The 14,266-nt window shown below is 53.0% G+C and overlaps 2 protein-coding genes across 2 annotated transcripts; both read left to right on the top strand.

The window, feature by feature from the left end:
- Positions 1-2,635: 2,635 nt before the first annotated feature.
- On the top strand, positions 2,636-4,147 carry SER33 (D-3-phosphoglycerate dehydrogenase 2; the record flags this gene model as incomplete). The annotated part of the gene is made up of 2 exons (XM_051499207.1): positions 2,636-4,055; positions 4,119-4,147. 2 exons carry the CDS (start codon positions 2,636-2,638, stop codon positions 4,145-4,147), a joined length of 1,449 nt encoding a protein of 482 aa, XP_051350456.1.
- A 4,462-nt stretch (positions 4,148-8,609) lies between these two features.
- On the top strand, positions 8,610-13,635 carry J4E92_007845 (uncharacterized protein; the record flags this gene model as incomplete). Its single annotated transcript, XM_051499206.1, has 5 exons — positions 8,610-8,744; positions 8,810-8,942; positions 8,995-9,184; positions 9,243-13,372; positions 13,433-13,635. 5 exons carry the CDS (start codon positions 8,610-8,612, stop codon positions 13,633-13,635), a joined length of 4,791 nt encoding a protein of 1,596 aa, XP_051350455.1.
- Between the last annotated feature and the right edge of the window lie 631 nt (positions 13,636-14,266).

Genomic DNA, 14,266 nt, shown 5'->3' with positions numbered 1-14,266 from the left:
GTCAATGCCGGGTAGGTCGCCCTCACCGCCCCTGATCGATCTTATACAGCCTTTTACGAGCCGTCTGAATATGTCATCAATTTATCCGGCCGTTGTTTTCTGCTCAAGCGCCTCGCGCTCCTCGGCGGAGGGGTTGGTCGATGCGCGAAACCGATCAACGCCTTTAGCATTTTGAGCACCACAGCTAACCAGATCTCGCGATAGAAACATGGAGCTCAAGGACAACACCATCATTGTTGTTTTGGGCGCCTCCGGTGACCTCGCGAAGAAGAAGACCGTACGTAAAGAAGCAAGCATGCGAGCAAACATCAGACTAACATCATACCAGTTCCCAGCCCTCTTCGGCCTCGTAGGTTGCACGATACAGATCGACATGCGCATTCTCTGACCACCAGCACAGCACCGAAACAACTTCCTCCCCAAGAACATCCACATCGTCGGATATGCACGCACAAAGATGGACCGCGAGGAGTACCTCAAGCGCGTCAAGTCGTACATCAAGACCCCCACAAAAGAACTGGAGAAGCAGTTGGACGAATTCTGCGAGTTCTGCTCGTACGTCTCTGGCCAATACGACCAGGACGAATCCTTCGTCGGACTTGAGAAGCACATGCAGGAGATCGAGAAGGGCCGCAAGGAGAACAACAGGATATTCTACATGGCTCTCCCTCCCAGCGTCTTCATCACAGTTTCCCAGCACCTGAAGCGCAACTGCTACCCCAAGAACGGCATTTCTCGCGTCATCGTAAGTCGCTCTTGTGCAACCCTCCGGACACACGCAGCTAACCGCTGTCGCACAGGTCGAGAAGCCATTCGGCAAGGACCTCCCAAGTTCAAGAGAGCTGCAGAAGGCATTGGCTCCTGACTGGACTGAAGATGAGCTTTACCGAATTGACCACTACCTGGGTAAGGAGATGGTCAAGAACATCCTCATTCTCCGATTCGGTAACGAGTTTTTCGGCGCAACCTGGAACAGGAACCACATCGACAACGTTCAGATCACCTTCAAGGAGCCTTTCGGAACCGAAGGCCGTGGAGGTTACTTTGACGAGTTTGGCATCATCCGTGATGTTATGCAGAACCGTAAGCGAAGACTGATGGTTGGTATGAGGATTGACTAACGATTGCAGATTTGCTCCAAGTTCTTACCCTCCTCGCTATGGAGCGCCCCATCTCCTTCTCCGCCGAAGACATCCGCGACGAAAAGGTCCGCGTCCTCCGTGGTATGGCCTCGATCGAGCCCAAGAACGTTATAATCGGACAGTACGGAAAGTCACTGGACGGTCAAAAGCCAGGCTACAAGGAGGACGACACAGTCCCCAAGGACTCGCGCTGCCCCACTTTCGCGTCCATGGTCGCCTACATCAAGAACGAGCGATGGGACGGCGTGCCCTTCATCCTGAAGGCAGGAAAGGCCCTGAACGAGCAGAAAACGGAGGTCCGCATCCAGTTCAAGGATGTCACCTCTGGCATCTTCAAGGATATCCCGCGAAACGAGCTCGTTATCCGTGTGCAGCCCAACGAGAGTGTTTACATTAAGATGAACTCCAAGCTGCCCGGTCTCAGCATGCAGACTGTCGTCACAGAACTCGACCTTACCTACAGACGGCGATTCTCCGATCTGAAGATCCCCGAGGCATACGAGTCGCTCATTCTCGATGCGCTGAAGGGCGACCACTCCAACTTCGTTCGTGACGACGAGCTCGACGCTAGCTGGAGGATCTTCACACCTCTTCTCCACTACCTTGACGATAACAAGGAGATCATTCCTATGGAGTACCCATATGGTTCGTAGTAGGCCGAGAACACAAGCGAATACTGGCTAACTATTATCAGGCTCCCGCGGCCCTGCCGTATTGGATGACTTCACTTCTTCTTACGGATACAAGTTCAGCGACGCAGCAGGTAGGACCTCACCTCTGCAGGACATTGAACCCAAAGACTAACTCGATTCTAGGATACCAGTGGCCCATGAACGAGCAGAAGTTGTAGATGATGACTACATTTAGAAAGCGCCTCGGGTGAGGTCTGCTCGGGGTGACGAAGAATACATTTTTGGGAGGGTTGAGCAGCTTAGGTGCACTCAAGCCAATAGATAATGAATACAACGGCATTTGCATGTCGTAAAACTCTTAATTATGCATACGTGATGGTGAATCGGCCGCTGCTGATCACTTTGTTCCGGGCAGCACGTTAGACTTCCGAAAGCGGAGGCTGGTAAGCTAGGTATGCTTGGTGGGGTCCAGGGCCAGAGCGGGATGGCATCATCGGCGTTATGAGAAATTTTTGAGAGGCGTCGCGTCAGACGACATCGATTGAGTCAATTGTAGGTGTCACTGTAGGCAAAATTAGACGCAACCAGTCATCAAGTACTCGCAAAAAGTGGGGAGCATCTCCTGTGCGTGTGTTGTTGCTGTCTATTGCAGCCGCCAGTCATACTTTGCCGCAACATCCTAAAACCTGCCTTGCAATTACCCTGTGATTCGTTGAGCATTTCACAGTTTGGTAGCTATAGTCAAGAGTCACTGCGTATTAATAGTCTAGATTTCCCCAGCATCATCCGGATCATACAGCCTGATTGAGTTGTCGCATCCCTCCTCCGAGCCACCTCCGCAACAACCTCCGCGCACCTACCATGACTCCCGCACAGGACATTGCCGGCAGCGGCATCAGCCAACTCGCACGCCAAGTGTCCAACAGCCTCAACCTCAGCACCAGCCCAAACCTCTCTTTCCACAGCCCGCCCTCCACATTCCGTCAACCGCCGACCGGCAGCTTCAGCAATCAGGCCAACAACAGCGCGCACGCGCAACAACTCGCCAAGCAACTGAAACCGTTCGATACCAAGGACATCAAGGTCCTGCTGCTCGAAAATGTCAACGAAGCCGGTGTCGATATCCTCCGCGGCCAGGGCTACCAGGTCGAGGCGATCAAGGCCAGTCTGGCAGAAGACCAGCTGATTGAGAAGATCCGCGATGTGCACGTCATTGGCATTCGCTCAAAGACGAAGCTCACCAAGAAGGTGCTGGAGGAGGCAAAGAACCTAATCGTCATCGGCTGCTTCTGTATCGGAACGAACCAGGTCGACCTCCAGACTGCTGCCAGCCAGGGTATCGCCGTCTTCAACTCGCCCTTCAGCAACTCGCGCTCCGTCGCCGAACTCGTCATCTCAGAGATCATCGCCCTCGCCCGCCAGCTCGCCGACCGCTCTATGGAACTACACAATGGCACCTGGAACAAGGTCAGCAAGGGCTGCTGGGAGATCCGCGGCAAGACGCTGGGCATAGTCGGATACGGACACATTGGTAGCCAGCTGAGTGTGCTAGCCGAGTCCATGGGCATGAGCGTCATCTACTACGACGTCCTGACCACCATGGGTCTGGGAACCGCGCGACAAGTAGCATCACTAGACGACCTCCTCGCCCAAGCCGACTTCGTCTCCCTCCACGTCCCCGCGACCTCTGAGACCAAGAACCTCATCGGCGCCGAGCAATTCGCAAAGATGAAGGACGGCAGCTACCTCATCAACAACGCGCGCGGCACCGTCGTCGACATCCCCGCCATGATCGAAGCCAGCCGCTCTGGCAAACTCGCCGGCGCCGCCATCGACGTCTTCCCCAACGAACCCGCCGGCAACGGCGACTACTTCAGCTCCGACCTGAACGCGTGGACCAAGGACCTCGTCGGCCTGAAGAACATCATCCTAACCCCGCACATCGGCGGCAGCACAGAGGAAGCGCAATCCGCCATCGGTGTCGAAGTCAGCACAGCACTCGTCCGCTACGTCAACGAGGGCACCACGCTCGGTGCCGTCAACCTGCCCGAAGTCAATCTGCGTAGCTTGACGCTCGATCAGCCCGATTGCATGCGTGTTATTTACATCCACAAGAACGTGCCTGGCGTGCTGAGACAGGTCAACGGTATCTTGCTTCACCACAATATCGAGAAGCAGATGTCGGATTCGAGAGGCGAGGTTGCGTATCTCATGGCGGATATCAGTGAGGTTAAGGAGGGTGAGATTAGGGATTTGTTCACGAGTTTGGAGGAGCTTTCTTGTACGTCTACACTTTCACACCATATCACCCTTTTTGCTTGAGCAGATGGCTAACGTGATGCAGCGTGTATCCGTACCAGGGTCCTGTACTAGGCGGACAGCCCCTTTCACGGTCGCGGAGACGAGCGGGTGGAGGTGGAGAAGCAGACGGAGGAGACTGATCTCGTTGAGCAACACAAGAATGATACGAGGGATGATATGTTGGGTTCGCTGCCGCATATAAGGGACCTTAAAAGTATGGGTAGAAGGCTTTCGCACGGCGTCTGATTTGTGGTTGTGCACACATTGGCTAGAAAAGTAGAGTTCAACACTGGGTTATTATTACTGCCGGAATGAATGAGACAAGAGATGAATTGATGAAAGAAGCATCTTGTGGGGGAAAGTGCTATGACTGTCCTGTGAACCCCGTGAGCTACAGCGCACACGCAGTCTTTCGTTCATGGTATGAAGCCATACCCAAAGCTGACCCAGCCCTTTCCTCGCCTGTTGCGATATTTCTGGGGGACTCCTCAATACTTTCATCGCGCTGAACACCCGTACTTGTCTCAACCATATCTTCAGGTGAGCTTGCTGCAACATTCTCTGCTTGGTGTTCTTCTCTACTCCGGTCGGACTAATCTATCTTACATCTTCTTAGATGAGAACATTGATGAGATTGCGACTCAGTCGATACCGGTACTTGTTGCGCCGTCTGACCGCCATGTGCGCTGGAGTTGTAGTCGTAAAGTCGACCTGCAAAGCCAGTAGGAACTGTTTGATGGGGAAGTTGGTGTGAGGGATGGCGTTGATGAAATCTTCTGCCGTAGGCAATATCGTTATGGCTCTTCTTTGTCGGTTCGTCGGACGTTGCCACGAGAAGAGGCTTTCTTGATCGGAGAATACTGCGAGTGTGCTGCCGTCTTAGTCGCGAACTCAGCGGATAGTATCGCCTCCATCCCACAGCGACGACAGCATGCGACGTGATCCCAGTCGAGTAATCGTGGTGCCTGGTGGGATGAAATTCGGTAGCTCGAAGCCTGTGGGTTGTTGCTGACGGGGCCCAGAGACTACAATACCCTTCAGGGTAAGGTCGCTGTGATGGTACATGAATTGTTTCCCTCGAACCGGCTTCAGCCTAGGGTGATCGTCACCGGTACTATATCACGTATCCAAGCTAAGTGTTTTTCTTCAGGAGCGTTCAATGTACTCAAATTGACAAATGTCTTGTCATGGTGGCCTGTCAGACTCTGCATACTTTTGGTGTTAGAAGTCGACTTCCTGAGCCCTGTTCCTTTCCTGAAGTAGATCCCGGATTTAGTGGTATTAACCATGGCGACCCCGATGCGTTCGTAATGAGTATTGTGATCTTGTAGCACCCTCATTGACAAAAGATCGAGATCAGTGTCGTAAATGACTGCACATAACAACCCGGCGCTGTCGTAGTCATCAGAAGGGGCTGTGTCCCATCGGATCTCTACATAAAATTGCTTGTCTGCGTGTTCTCCTGTAGCTCCGTCGATGGGAAGTACGAGATATGATATGTTATGGTCAGAAGGATCCCCATCTCGGTGCTGATCAAAACGAGAACGCATGTTGACCACACGAAACCGGTGGATTCTGACGGTGATTTGCAGATACCGGGGATTCTCCTCGAGACCCCCATTTCCAAGTCCGTCTCGAAGTTGATTGGAGATGTATCCCGCATCATTTTCCGATAACTCAAATTGTTGATAAACGCCTGCGAAACGAACAGAACCATCCCAACCAAGTGGCGACCAGCTAGGGAATCCCAATCGTCTGGTGGCGATTCTGTTATGCGTCCAGTTTATACAGATGACATGCTGCCCGGCTGGCGCTAATTGGTATGGTATACCCCACAAAGTATTGATAGGGGGGATCATGGCGTGGTGATAGTTCAGAACGCCGGATATGGCGTTTAAGGCATCATGGTCATAGCTGAGTCTGCGAGCAGAGTATTGCTCGATCAATCGCATGATCTCGCCAAGCCCGCTAGACCCGTCGCTTGTGGCCCCGAAGGCTTGCGGACTCAGAGTACCATCGAGTAGATGGGCACTCAAATGGGACACGCAACCCTGGAAGTTTTCATACTCTTGCGACTGGTTGCACACAAACAATACCGCTCTGTCTGTGAAATATAACCGCCTTCGCGCGAGGTAGCCTTCTTGGAACGTCCATCCTCGTGTGAACCACCGAGAATGCTTTATAGCACTGTGAACTGTAGGTGGACAATATGACACGCATATATTACCAACAGTAGCGTCTCGATTCCTCATTTTGCGCTCTCTACTTACACCTGGTAAGCCGAATGAAGGATCATCGCCCGCTGCAGCGATCAGAGTGAGTTCTGCTACGATGTAAATAGAATCCATTTGTTGAATTTGGCGATGCTTGTCTTCTGCGTCGTCTTGTTGTATACACTAATCTCTTGTTAGAGATGTCGACGTATCAATCTGTTACTCACAAAGGCACTATGAGCGACACGTTAGCTTAGTTGCTTTCTAAATGTAGTGCGGAAGAACTCACTCAACCCAGAGGTACTGATATCCGAGAAGCAGTGTAGCTTCAATGCTATCATCGATGGTACGAGGCAGCCCAGGAGGCAGAAATTTGGCATTTGTGTCTATTTTGAGACTCAACCCACCCCATACGTACGACAACGCCACATATCGGCATCCTACTGGCGCCTCGACGACAGCTCTTTGCGTGCAGTCAATGACTTTCAGGTTTCGAGGTTCTTGTTGTGTACTGAACTTACACCGATCATGCGACTTGCTGCATTGCTCAAGCCAGACTCTGACTGCATCGAAATCAATGCGAAGATCCTCTGTTTCCAGGTACTTCCGATCCTCTGTTTTTGGATGCTTCCAATCATCAGCAAGGGAAGGTTCAAGACACAATATCTTTATCTTTCCGGTTGTGCGATGATCTCCCTCCCTGGTGCCATCGGAGTCATAGAAGCCGACTTCACCTGTGTGGCCTAGCCAGCGTTCCCAACGTAACACGGGTTTCGTCATACTTGGCTTCTGCTTCTGATGTATCTGCAGCGCCACTCCGAGTATCTGGCATACCTCACAAGCCGAGTCCAATAGCTCTTTCGCGGTTTCTTCAATCCCAAAGATTTCCGAACCCTGATTCTGGTACGGAACCCCTGGCCATACGGATAAGCATCGATCGCACACATGGCTCTTCTTCGGGTGAAGTGGCTCCGGTACATCGACCAATTCTGCCATGTCGCTCGAAGTAGGTGGGATGGATGCAGATGACAGAAGAAGCTCCCGAGGTCGCTTTTCCTGGGTTGGTCTAACAGACGAAATGTAGCCTGGAGGAACGCAGCATCTCCCGAGCTGGCAAAGTTGTGGTTAGTTTGTAGTGAGTAACAACAAGGTGCCCAGGTGCCGGTACGACTGAGAGAAAGTGTCTTTGGTTGTAGGCAGCCGCGGCTGCCAGCCCAACCTTGGAAGTGGCGTCCCTGGATAAGCGCTATCGCACGTGATCGTTCATGTGACGTCTTGGTCACGGTATACCTAAGTACCTAGGTACAATGTGATATTTCGGGCAAGTACATTCTGAACGCTACAAGTGCGTGTAAGTTGTGGTAAACGGAATATCATTGGACGTGTTTGGCAATATTCATCTAGTCACATGGTGGAAATTTGCCAGCGTGATGGTTACACAAGGTCACTTTGACTTGTAGCGAGTAGCGAGCTCGTGGAGAACGACGACAGCCAGGTGTGGAGATATCCAAGGAGTTACTCACGCTATGGTGGGTATGACCGAGCCATGGCCATGCAGCCCCTTTGCAGTTAGTCGATTCGATGATTACTGAAGCCCCGAATTCCTGGTCTTTGAAGTACAATGAAGTCGTGACGCCCACGTATCATGCTGAGGCGGCATGTTTCAGTTGACCGGGTTCAGCAAGAACGGATGCGCGAAGAAAGAGATCCGAGAGGCGAAACGTCCAGGGAGTTTACCTGCATAAACTCTGGGGAAGGACTGTCGCTTTAGATGACAGGTGGGGAATGGGACAGTGCGAGTAAGAATGCCGGCCTGCATCTGGGTGTGGTACGCAGCACGTTGGAAGGCCAGACAGCGTCACAGGCTGCTCCAGGTGCGCCGAGTGAGGCTGCAGATCGGATGCAAGCTGGTGAGGCTACTTGGGATGCAGAAGTGAGGAGGTGCATATGGTGAGACGCCTGTCTGCGCGGTTCCAGGTGGCAGAGCGGTGGTGGTTGGCTCGGCCCCCTGGAGCTGGTCTGTGCGGGTTGGCGGGATGTTGGCGGTGAGAGGCGATTAGCGTGACCAGAGAAAGTCGACAACACGGCGGGCAGCAGTTCGCATAACTTCGCCCACACGATTGCCCTCCTCTCCTCCAGGGATGCATCGAGCCCTGTGACTGCAGCGACATCCCACGCTGACGACGTCCACGACCGCCCATCGCAGCCAGCGACCGCACCGACTTAGCGAGCTGAGCATATCCCACCACCAGGGAGCCGCCTCTGGACCCTGAACCCGCACCGCCATTTGGAGGGGGACAACCCATACACAACCACCCACCATGGCTCACATCTACGACCTCGGCACCCGGGCATGGCAGCCCGATACCACCGAGGGCTGGGTCGCCTCCGAGGTGACGGACAAGCAGATCGCGGGAGACAAAGTGAAGCTGGTGTTCACGCTGGAGAATGGCGAGGTACGCACACCCACGGGCATGATATTGATGCAGGACACGGCAGCTAACGATGCTTCGCTGCGCAGACCAAATCCGTCGAGACGACGATACTGGCCATCCAGACCGGCAATGACCCCAATCTCCCTCCGCTGATGAACCCGGCCATGCTCGAGGCCAGCGATGACCTTACGAACCTGTCACATCTGAACGAGCCGGCTGGTACAGTCGCCCGACCCCACACAGAAGACATGGCATACTGACGGTCGTGCAGTGCTCCAGGCCATCAAGCTGCGTTACCTGCAGAAGGAGATCTACACATACTCGGGTATCGTCCTGATCGCGACAAATCCCTTTGCGCGAGTCGACTCCCTATACGTACCCGGCATGGTACAGGTCTACGCTGGCAAGCAGAGATCCTATGGCGCTCCGCATTTGTTTGCCATTGCTGAAGAAGCCTTCGCGTGAGTTCCCCGCGCCTCAGACCCACCACCCGTTATGGCAGTGACTAATCTTTACCAGCGACATGTTGCGAGACCAGAAGAACCAGACCATTGTCGTCTCTGGAGAGTCTGGAGCCGGAAAGACGGTCAGCGCCAAATACATCATGCGATACTTTGCCACACGAGAGTCCCCGGACAACCCAGGCAAGCGGAGAGGCAAGTCCGACTCGATGAGCGAGACCGAAGAGCAGATTCTGGCTACCAACCCCATTATGGAAGCCTTCGGTAACGCCAAAACCACCCGTAACGACAACTCCTCGCGTTTCGGTAAATACATCGAGATCATGTTCAACAAGCAGACGGATATTATTGGTGCGAAGATCAGGACATATCTGCTGGAACGGTCGAGACTGGTGTTTCAGCCGCTTAAGGAGCGGAATTACCACGTCTTCTACCAGCTGGTAGCCGGTGCGTCGGATGAGGAGCGCGAAGAGCTCTCCCTGAAGTCGGTCGAGGAGTTCAGCTACCTCAACCAGGGCAGTGCGCCTGTGATTGAGGGTATGGACGACGTGGCTGAGTTCAAGGCCACAAGACAATCCTTGACCAAGATCGGTGTGCCGCCAGAAACCCAAGCTGGCATCTGGCGCCTGCTCGCGGCGCTGTTGCACATGGGAGACATCAAGATCACAGCAACTCGGACAGACTCAAATCTCGACCCAGCTGAGCCTTCTCTCGTCAAGGCTTGTTCGCTGCTAGGAATTGACGCCAACACTTTCGCCAAGTGGATTGTAAAGAAGCAGCTCATTACCAGAGGAGAGAAGATTGTCTCCAACTTGACGCAGCAGCAGGCCATCGTGGTCCGAGACTCCGTTGCCAAGTTTATCTATTCCAGCTTGTTCGACTGGCTGGTCGAACGCACAAACGAGAGTCTGGCCACCGAAGAGGTTATTGCGCAAGCTCACACCTTCATTGGTGTCCTTGATATCTACGGTTTCGAGCACTTCGCAAAGAACTCTTTCGAGCAGTTCTGTATCAACTACGCTAATGAAAAATTGCAACAAGAGTTTAACGCTCACGTCTTCAAGCTGGAGCAGGAGGAGTACATGCGCGAACAAATCGACTGGACATTCATCGACTTCGCCGACAACCAGCCTTGTATCGATCTTATTGAAGGCAAGCTAGGTATCTTGTCTCTACTAGACGAAGAGTCGCGCTTGCCCATGGGTTCGGATGAGCAATTCGTTACTAAGCTACACCACAACTACTCCGGAGACAAGCACAAATTCTACAAGAAGCCCCGGTTCGGCAAGTCGTCCTTCACCGTCTGTCATTACGCCATCGATGTCACGTACGAATCTGATGGCTTCATCGAGAAGAACAGAGATACTGTGCCCGACGAACACATGGAGGTCCTCAAGGCTGCAAGCAATAAGTTCTTGACCCAAGTCTTGGATGTTGCTGCGTCGATCCGAGAGAAGGAGAATGCTACCAGCGCTTCGTCCAAGCCAGGTACTGCCATGTCGGCTGGTCGAAGGATGGCGACCAACCGCAAGCCAACACTCGGTGGTATCTTCAAATCGTCTCTTATCGAACTCATGCAGACCATCAACTCAACCGACGTCCACTATATCCGATGTATCAAGCCCAACGAGGCCAAGGCTGCTTGGCAATTTGATGGACCCATGGTTCTCAGCCAATTGCGCGCTTGTGGTGTTCTCGAAACTGTCAGGATCAGCTGCGCCGGTTACCCCACACGATGGACTTATGAGGAATTCGCCCTGCGTTACTACATGTTGGTCAGATCCGCTGACTGGACGCCCGAAATCCGAAACATGGCCACGGCAATCTTGAAGAAGGCACTAGGTGCCGGCAAGAACGATGGCACCGACAAGTACCAGATGGGTTTGACAAAGATCTTCTTCCGCGCTGGTATGCTTGCGTTCCTCGAGAACTTGCGTACAGCCAGACTCAACGATGCCGCCGTCATGATCCAGAAGAACCTCCGAGCCAAATACTACCGCCGTATCTACCTCGAGATGCGCGAGGCTGTCATCCACGTGCAATCATTGGCTAGGGGCTACATGACCAGGGAACGAGCCGAGGAGGCCAGGCAGGTCAAGGCTGCAACCACCATACAGAGAGTCTGGCGTGGTAGCAAGGACCGCAAGCGCTTCCTTGTTGTCCGAAACTCGCTTATCAAGTTTGAGGCTGCCGCAAAGGGATTCTTGCTCCGTAAGAACATCCTGGATAAGAGACTTGGAGATGCTGCTCGCATGATCCAACGCAACTGGCGCAAACAAAGATACATCCGCGCCTACAAGAAGGAGATCAACGACATCATCACTGTCCAGAAGCTCTGGAGGGGAAGGAAGGCCCGCAGGGAATACAAGGTCCTCCGCGCCGAATCTCGCGATCTCAAGAACATCTCTTACAAGCTCGAAAACAAGGTTGTCGAGCTTACCCAGAACTTGGGTACGATGAGGGAGCAGAACAAGTCGCTCAAGTCTCAAGTGGAGAACTACGAGAGCCAGATCAAATCGTACAAGGAGCGCAGCCGTACACTCGAGAACCGCCAGAAGGAGCTACAAGCCGAAGCCAACCAGGCTGGTATCACCGCTGCCAAGCTCAGCCAGATGGAAGACGAGTACAAGAAGCTCCAGACAAGCTACGAAGAGAGCACCGCAAAGATGCGCCATCTTCAAGAAGAAGAGAAGGAACTCCGTGCGTCGCTTAAGAGGACCACAGACGACCTGGAGCAATCCAAGAGGAGGAGCAATGTCACTGAGACCGAAAAAATGTCGCTCCGCCAGCAACTCGCCGAGCTGCAAGAGCAGGTTGAACTGATGAAGCGATCTGGCCCAATGCCTGGTGAGCTGACAAACGGTCACTCCACGGCCATAGCCCCCAGCAGCTTGATCAAGCTTGTCTCGTCGAAGAAGCCAAAGAGGCGCAGTGCTGGACCAGACACCCGCGACATCAACCGATTCAGCGAACAATACAACCCGCGACCTGTCTCCATGGCTCCTGGTTCCACCATTCACAGGCAAAACCTCTCCGGCTCAACGTTTGCTCAGCTCGATAACGTCGAGCTTGAGCTTGAGAACATCCTTGCTGAGGAGGACATGCTGAACGATGAGGTCACTCTTGGCCTGATCAAGAACCTGAAGATCCCATCGCCCACCACAACACCCCCACCTACCGATAAGGAGGTTCTCTTCCCAGCTTACCTCATCAACCTTGTCACCTCCGAGATGTGGAACAACGGTTTCGTCAAGGAATCAGAGCGCTTCCTCGCAAACGTTATGCAGTCGATCCAACAAGAGGTCATGCAGCACGATGCCGAAGACGCGATCAACCCAGGTGCCTTCTGGTTGTCGAACGTCCACGAGATGCTCTCATTCGTCTTCCTGGCTGAAGACTGGTACGAGCAACAGAAGACCGACAACTACGAGTACGACAGACTGTTGGAGATTGTCAAGCACGATCTTGAGAGTCTCGAGTTCAACATCTACCACACCTGGATGAAGGTGCTCAAGAAGAAGCTGCACAAGATGATCATCCCTGCTATCATCGAGTCGCAATCACTGCCCGGCTTCGTTACCAACGAGAGCAACCGTTTCCTAGGAAAGCTCCTTCAGGGCAGCAACACCCCTGCCTACAGCATGGACAACCTACTCACCCTACTCAACAGCGTCTACAAGGCCATGAAGGCTTACTACTTGGAAGACTCTATCATCACACAGTGTGTCACCGAGTTGCTGAGGTTGGTGGGTGTCACTGCCTTCAACGACTTGCTCATGCGCCGCAACTTCCTTTCATGGAAGCGTGGTCTGCAGATCAATTACAACATCACCCGTATCGAGGAGTGGTGCAAGTCGCATGACATGCCAGAGGGCACACTGCAACTTGAGCATCTGATGCAAGCAACCAAGTTGCTCCAGCTGAAGAAGGCTACTTTGAACGACATTGAGATTATTCAGGACATCTGCTGGATGCTGAGCCCGAACCAGATCCAGAAGCTGCTGAACCAGTACCTGGTAGCCGACTACGAGCAGCCTATCAACGGCGAGATCATGAAGGCCGTCGCGTCGCGTGTGACGGAGAAGAGCGACGTTCTTCTCCTCACCGCAGTCGACATGGAGGATAGTGGCCCGTACGAAATCGCGGAGCCAAGAGTGATAACAGCACTCGAGACATACACGCCTTCCTGTAAGTATTTTCTTTCAACCATCTACCGCACCATCGGCACACGTCTAATACAATCGACAGGGCTGCAAACCCCCCGCCTCAAGCGCCTCGCAGAGATCGTCTCGCAACAAGCCATTGCGCAGCAAGAGAAGCTCGAGTTCGACGACGACATGCCCAACGGCCAGAGCAACGGCGACGCCATGCAGGCTCTCACCGGCGGCATGGGCATGAACGGCAACGGAATGAACGGCCACGGTACAATTGAAGAAGGAATTGAAGCATGAACTTTAGCATCTTTTGTCAGCACAGCGAGCGAAAATTTGGTATTAGACACATGAAACGACACGCGCGCACGAGAAAGACGACAACGGGAGGGAAGTAAGCGCCGCAGATGATGATGATGATGGGGAACTCCCAGTGTTTGTAAAGTTGTTAGGAGCAAAGCTGTGTCTTCTTCTTTCTGTCTTCTGGTCTAGTTGCTGGAACTTCTGGGAGGGATGGAAAGGGGGGGTGTGTTGCTTCGGAATTACTACTTACTTACTATTCGTGGGGAGGATTCAGTGGGCGCGTATGACGCATGATGATGTTGGGTATTTAATGCTGGGGTTCTTTTGCGCGAATGATATATCTTTTTTAACTTTATTGGACGCGTGTGTTATGTGTGGCTTGTGTGTGCGGTGTTGATGCGCTGAGGTGATTGAGAGGACCGACTTCAACACTTTCAGGCATACAGTGATTGAGCTGCTGATGAGTTGCTTTGTTGAACGTGCTGGTGCCACCTCATACAAGGAAAAACCTGAACAGGCCTGAGGACTACATTAAGACAAAACTCTACCAAGTAGGTGATCCAACAGCAACGTAGACTCCAGGGTGTTCAGTTTTTTCCTAGGTTGGCGTGGTGCCGAAATGCAGGCA

The sequence above is a fragment of the Alternaria infectoria genome, assembly GCF_024043175.1.
Source record: "Alternaria infectoria strain BMP 0036 chromosome Unknown scaffold_14, whole genome shotgun sequence".
In the NCBI taxonomy this organism is placed as follows: Eukaryota; Fungi; Ascomycota; class Dothideomycetes; order Pleosporales; family Pleosporaceae; genus Alternaria; species Alternaria infectoria.
Note: the sequence above shows the minus strand (reverse complement) of the source record. Positions and strands in the feature narration are given on the sequence as shown.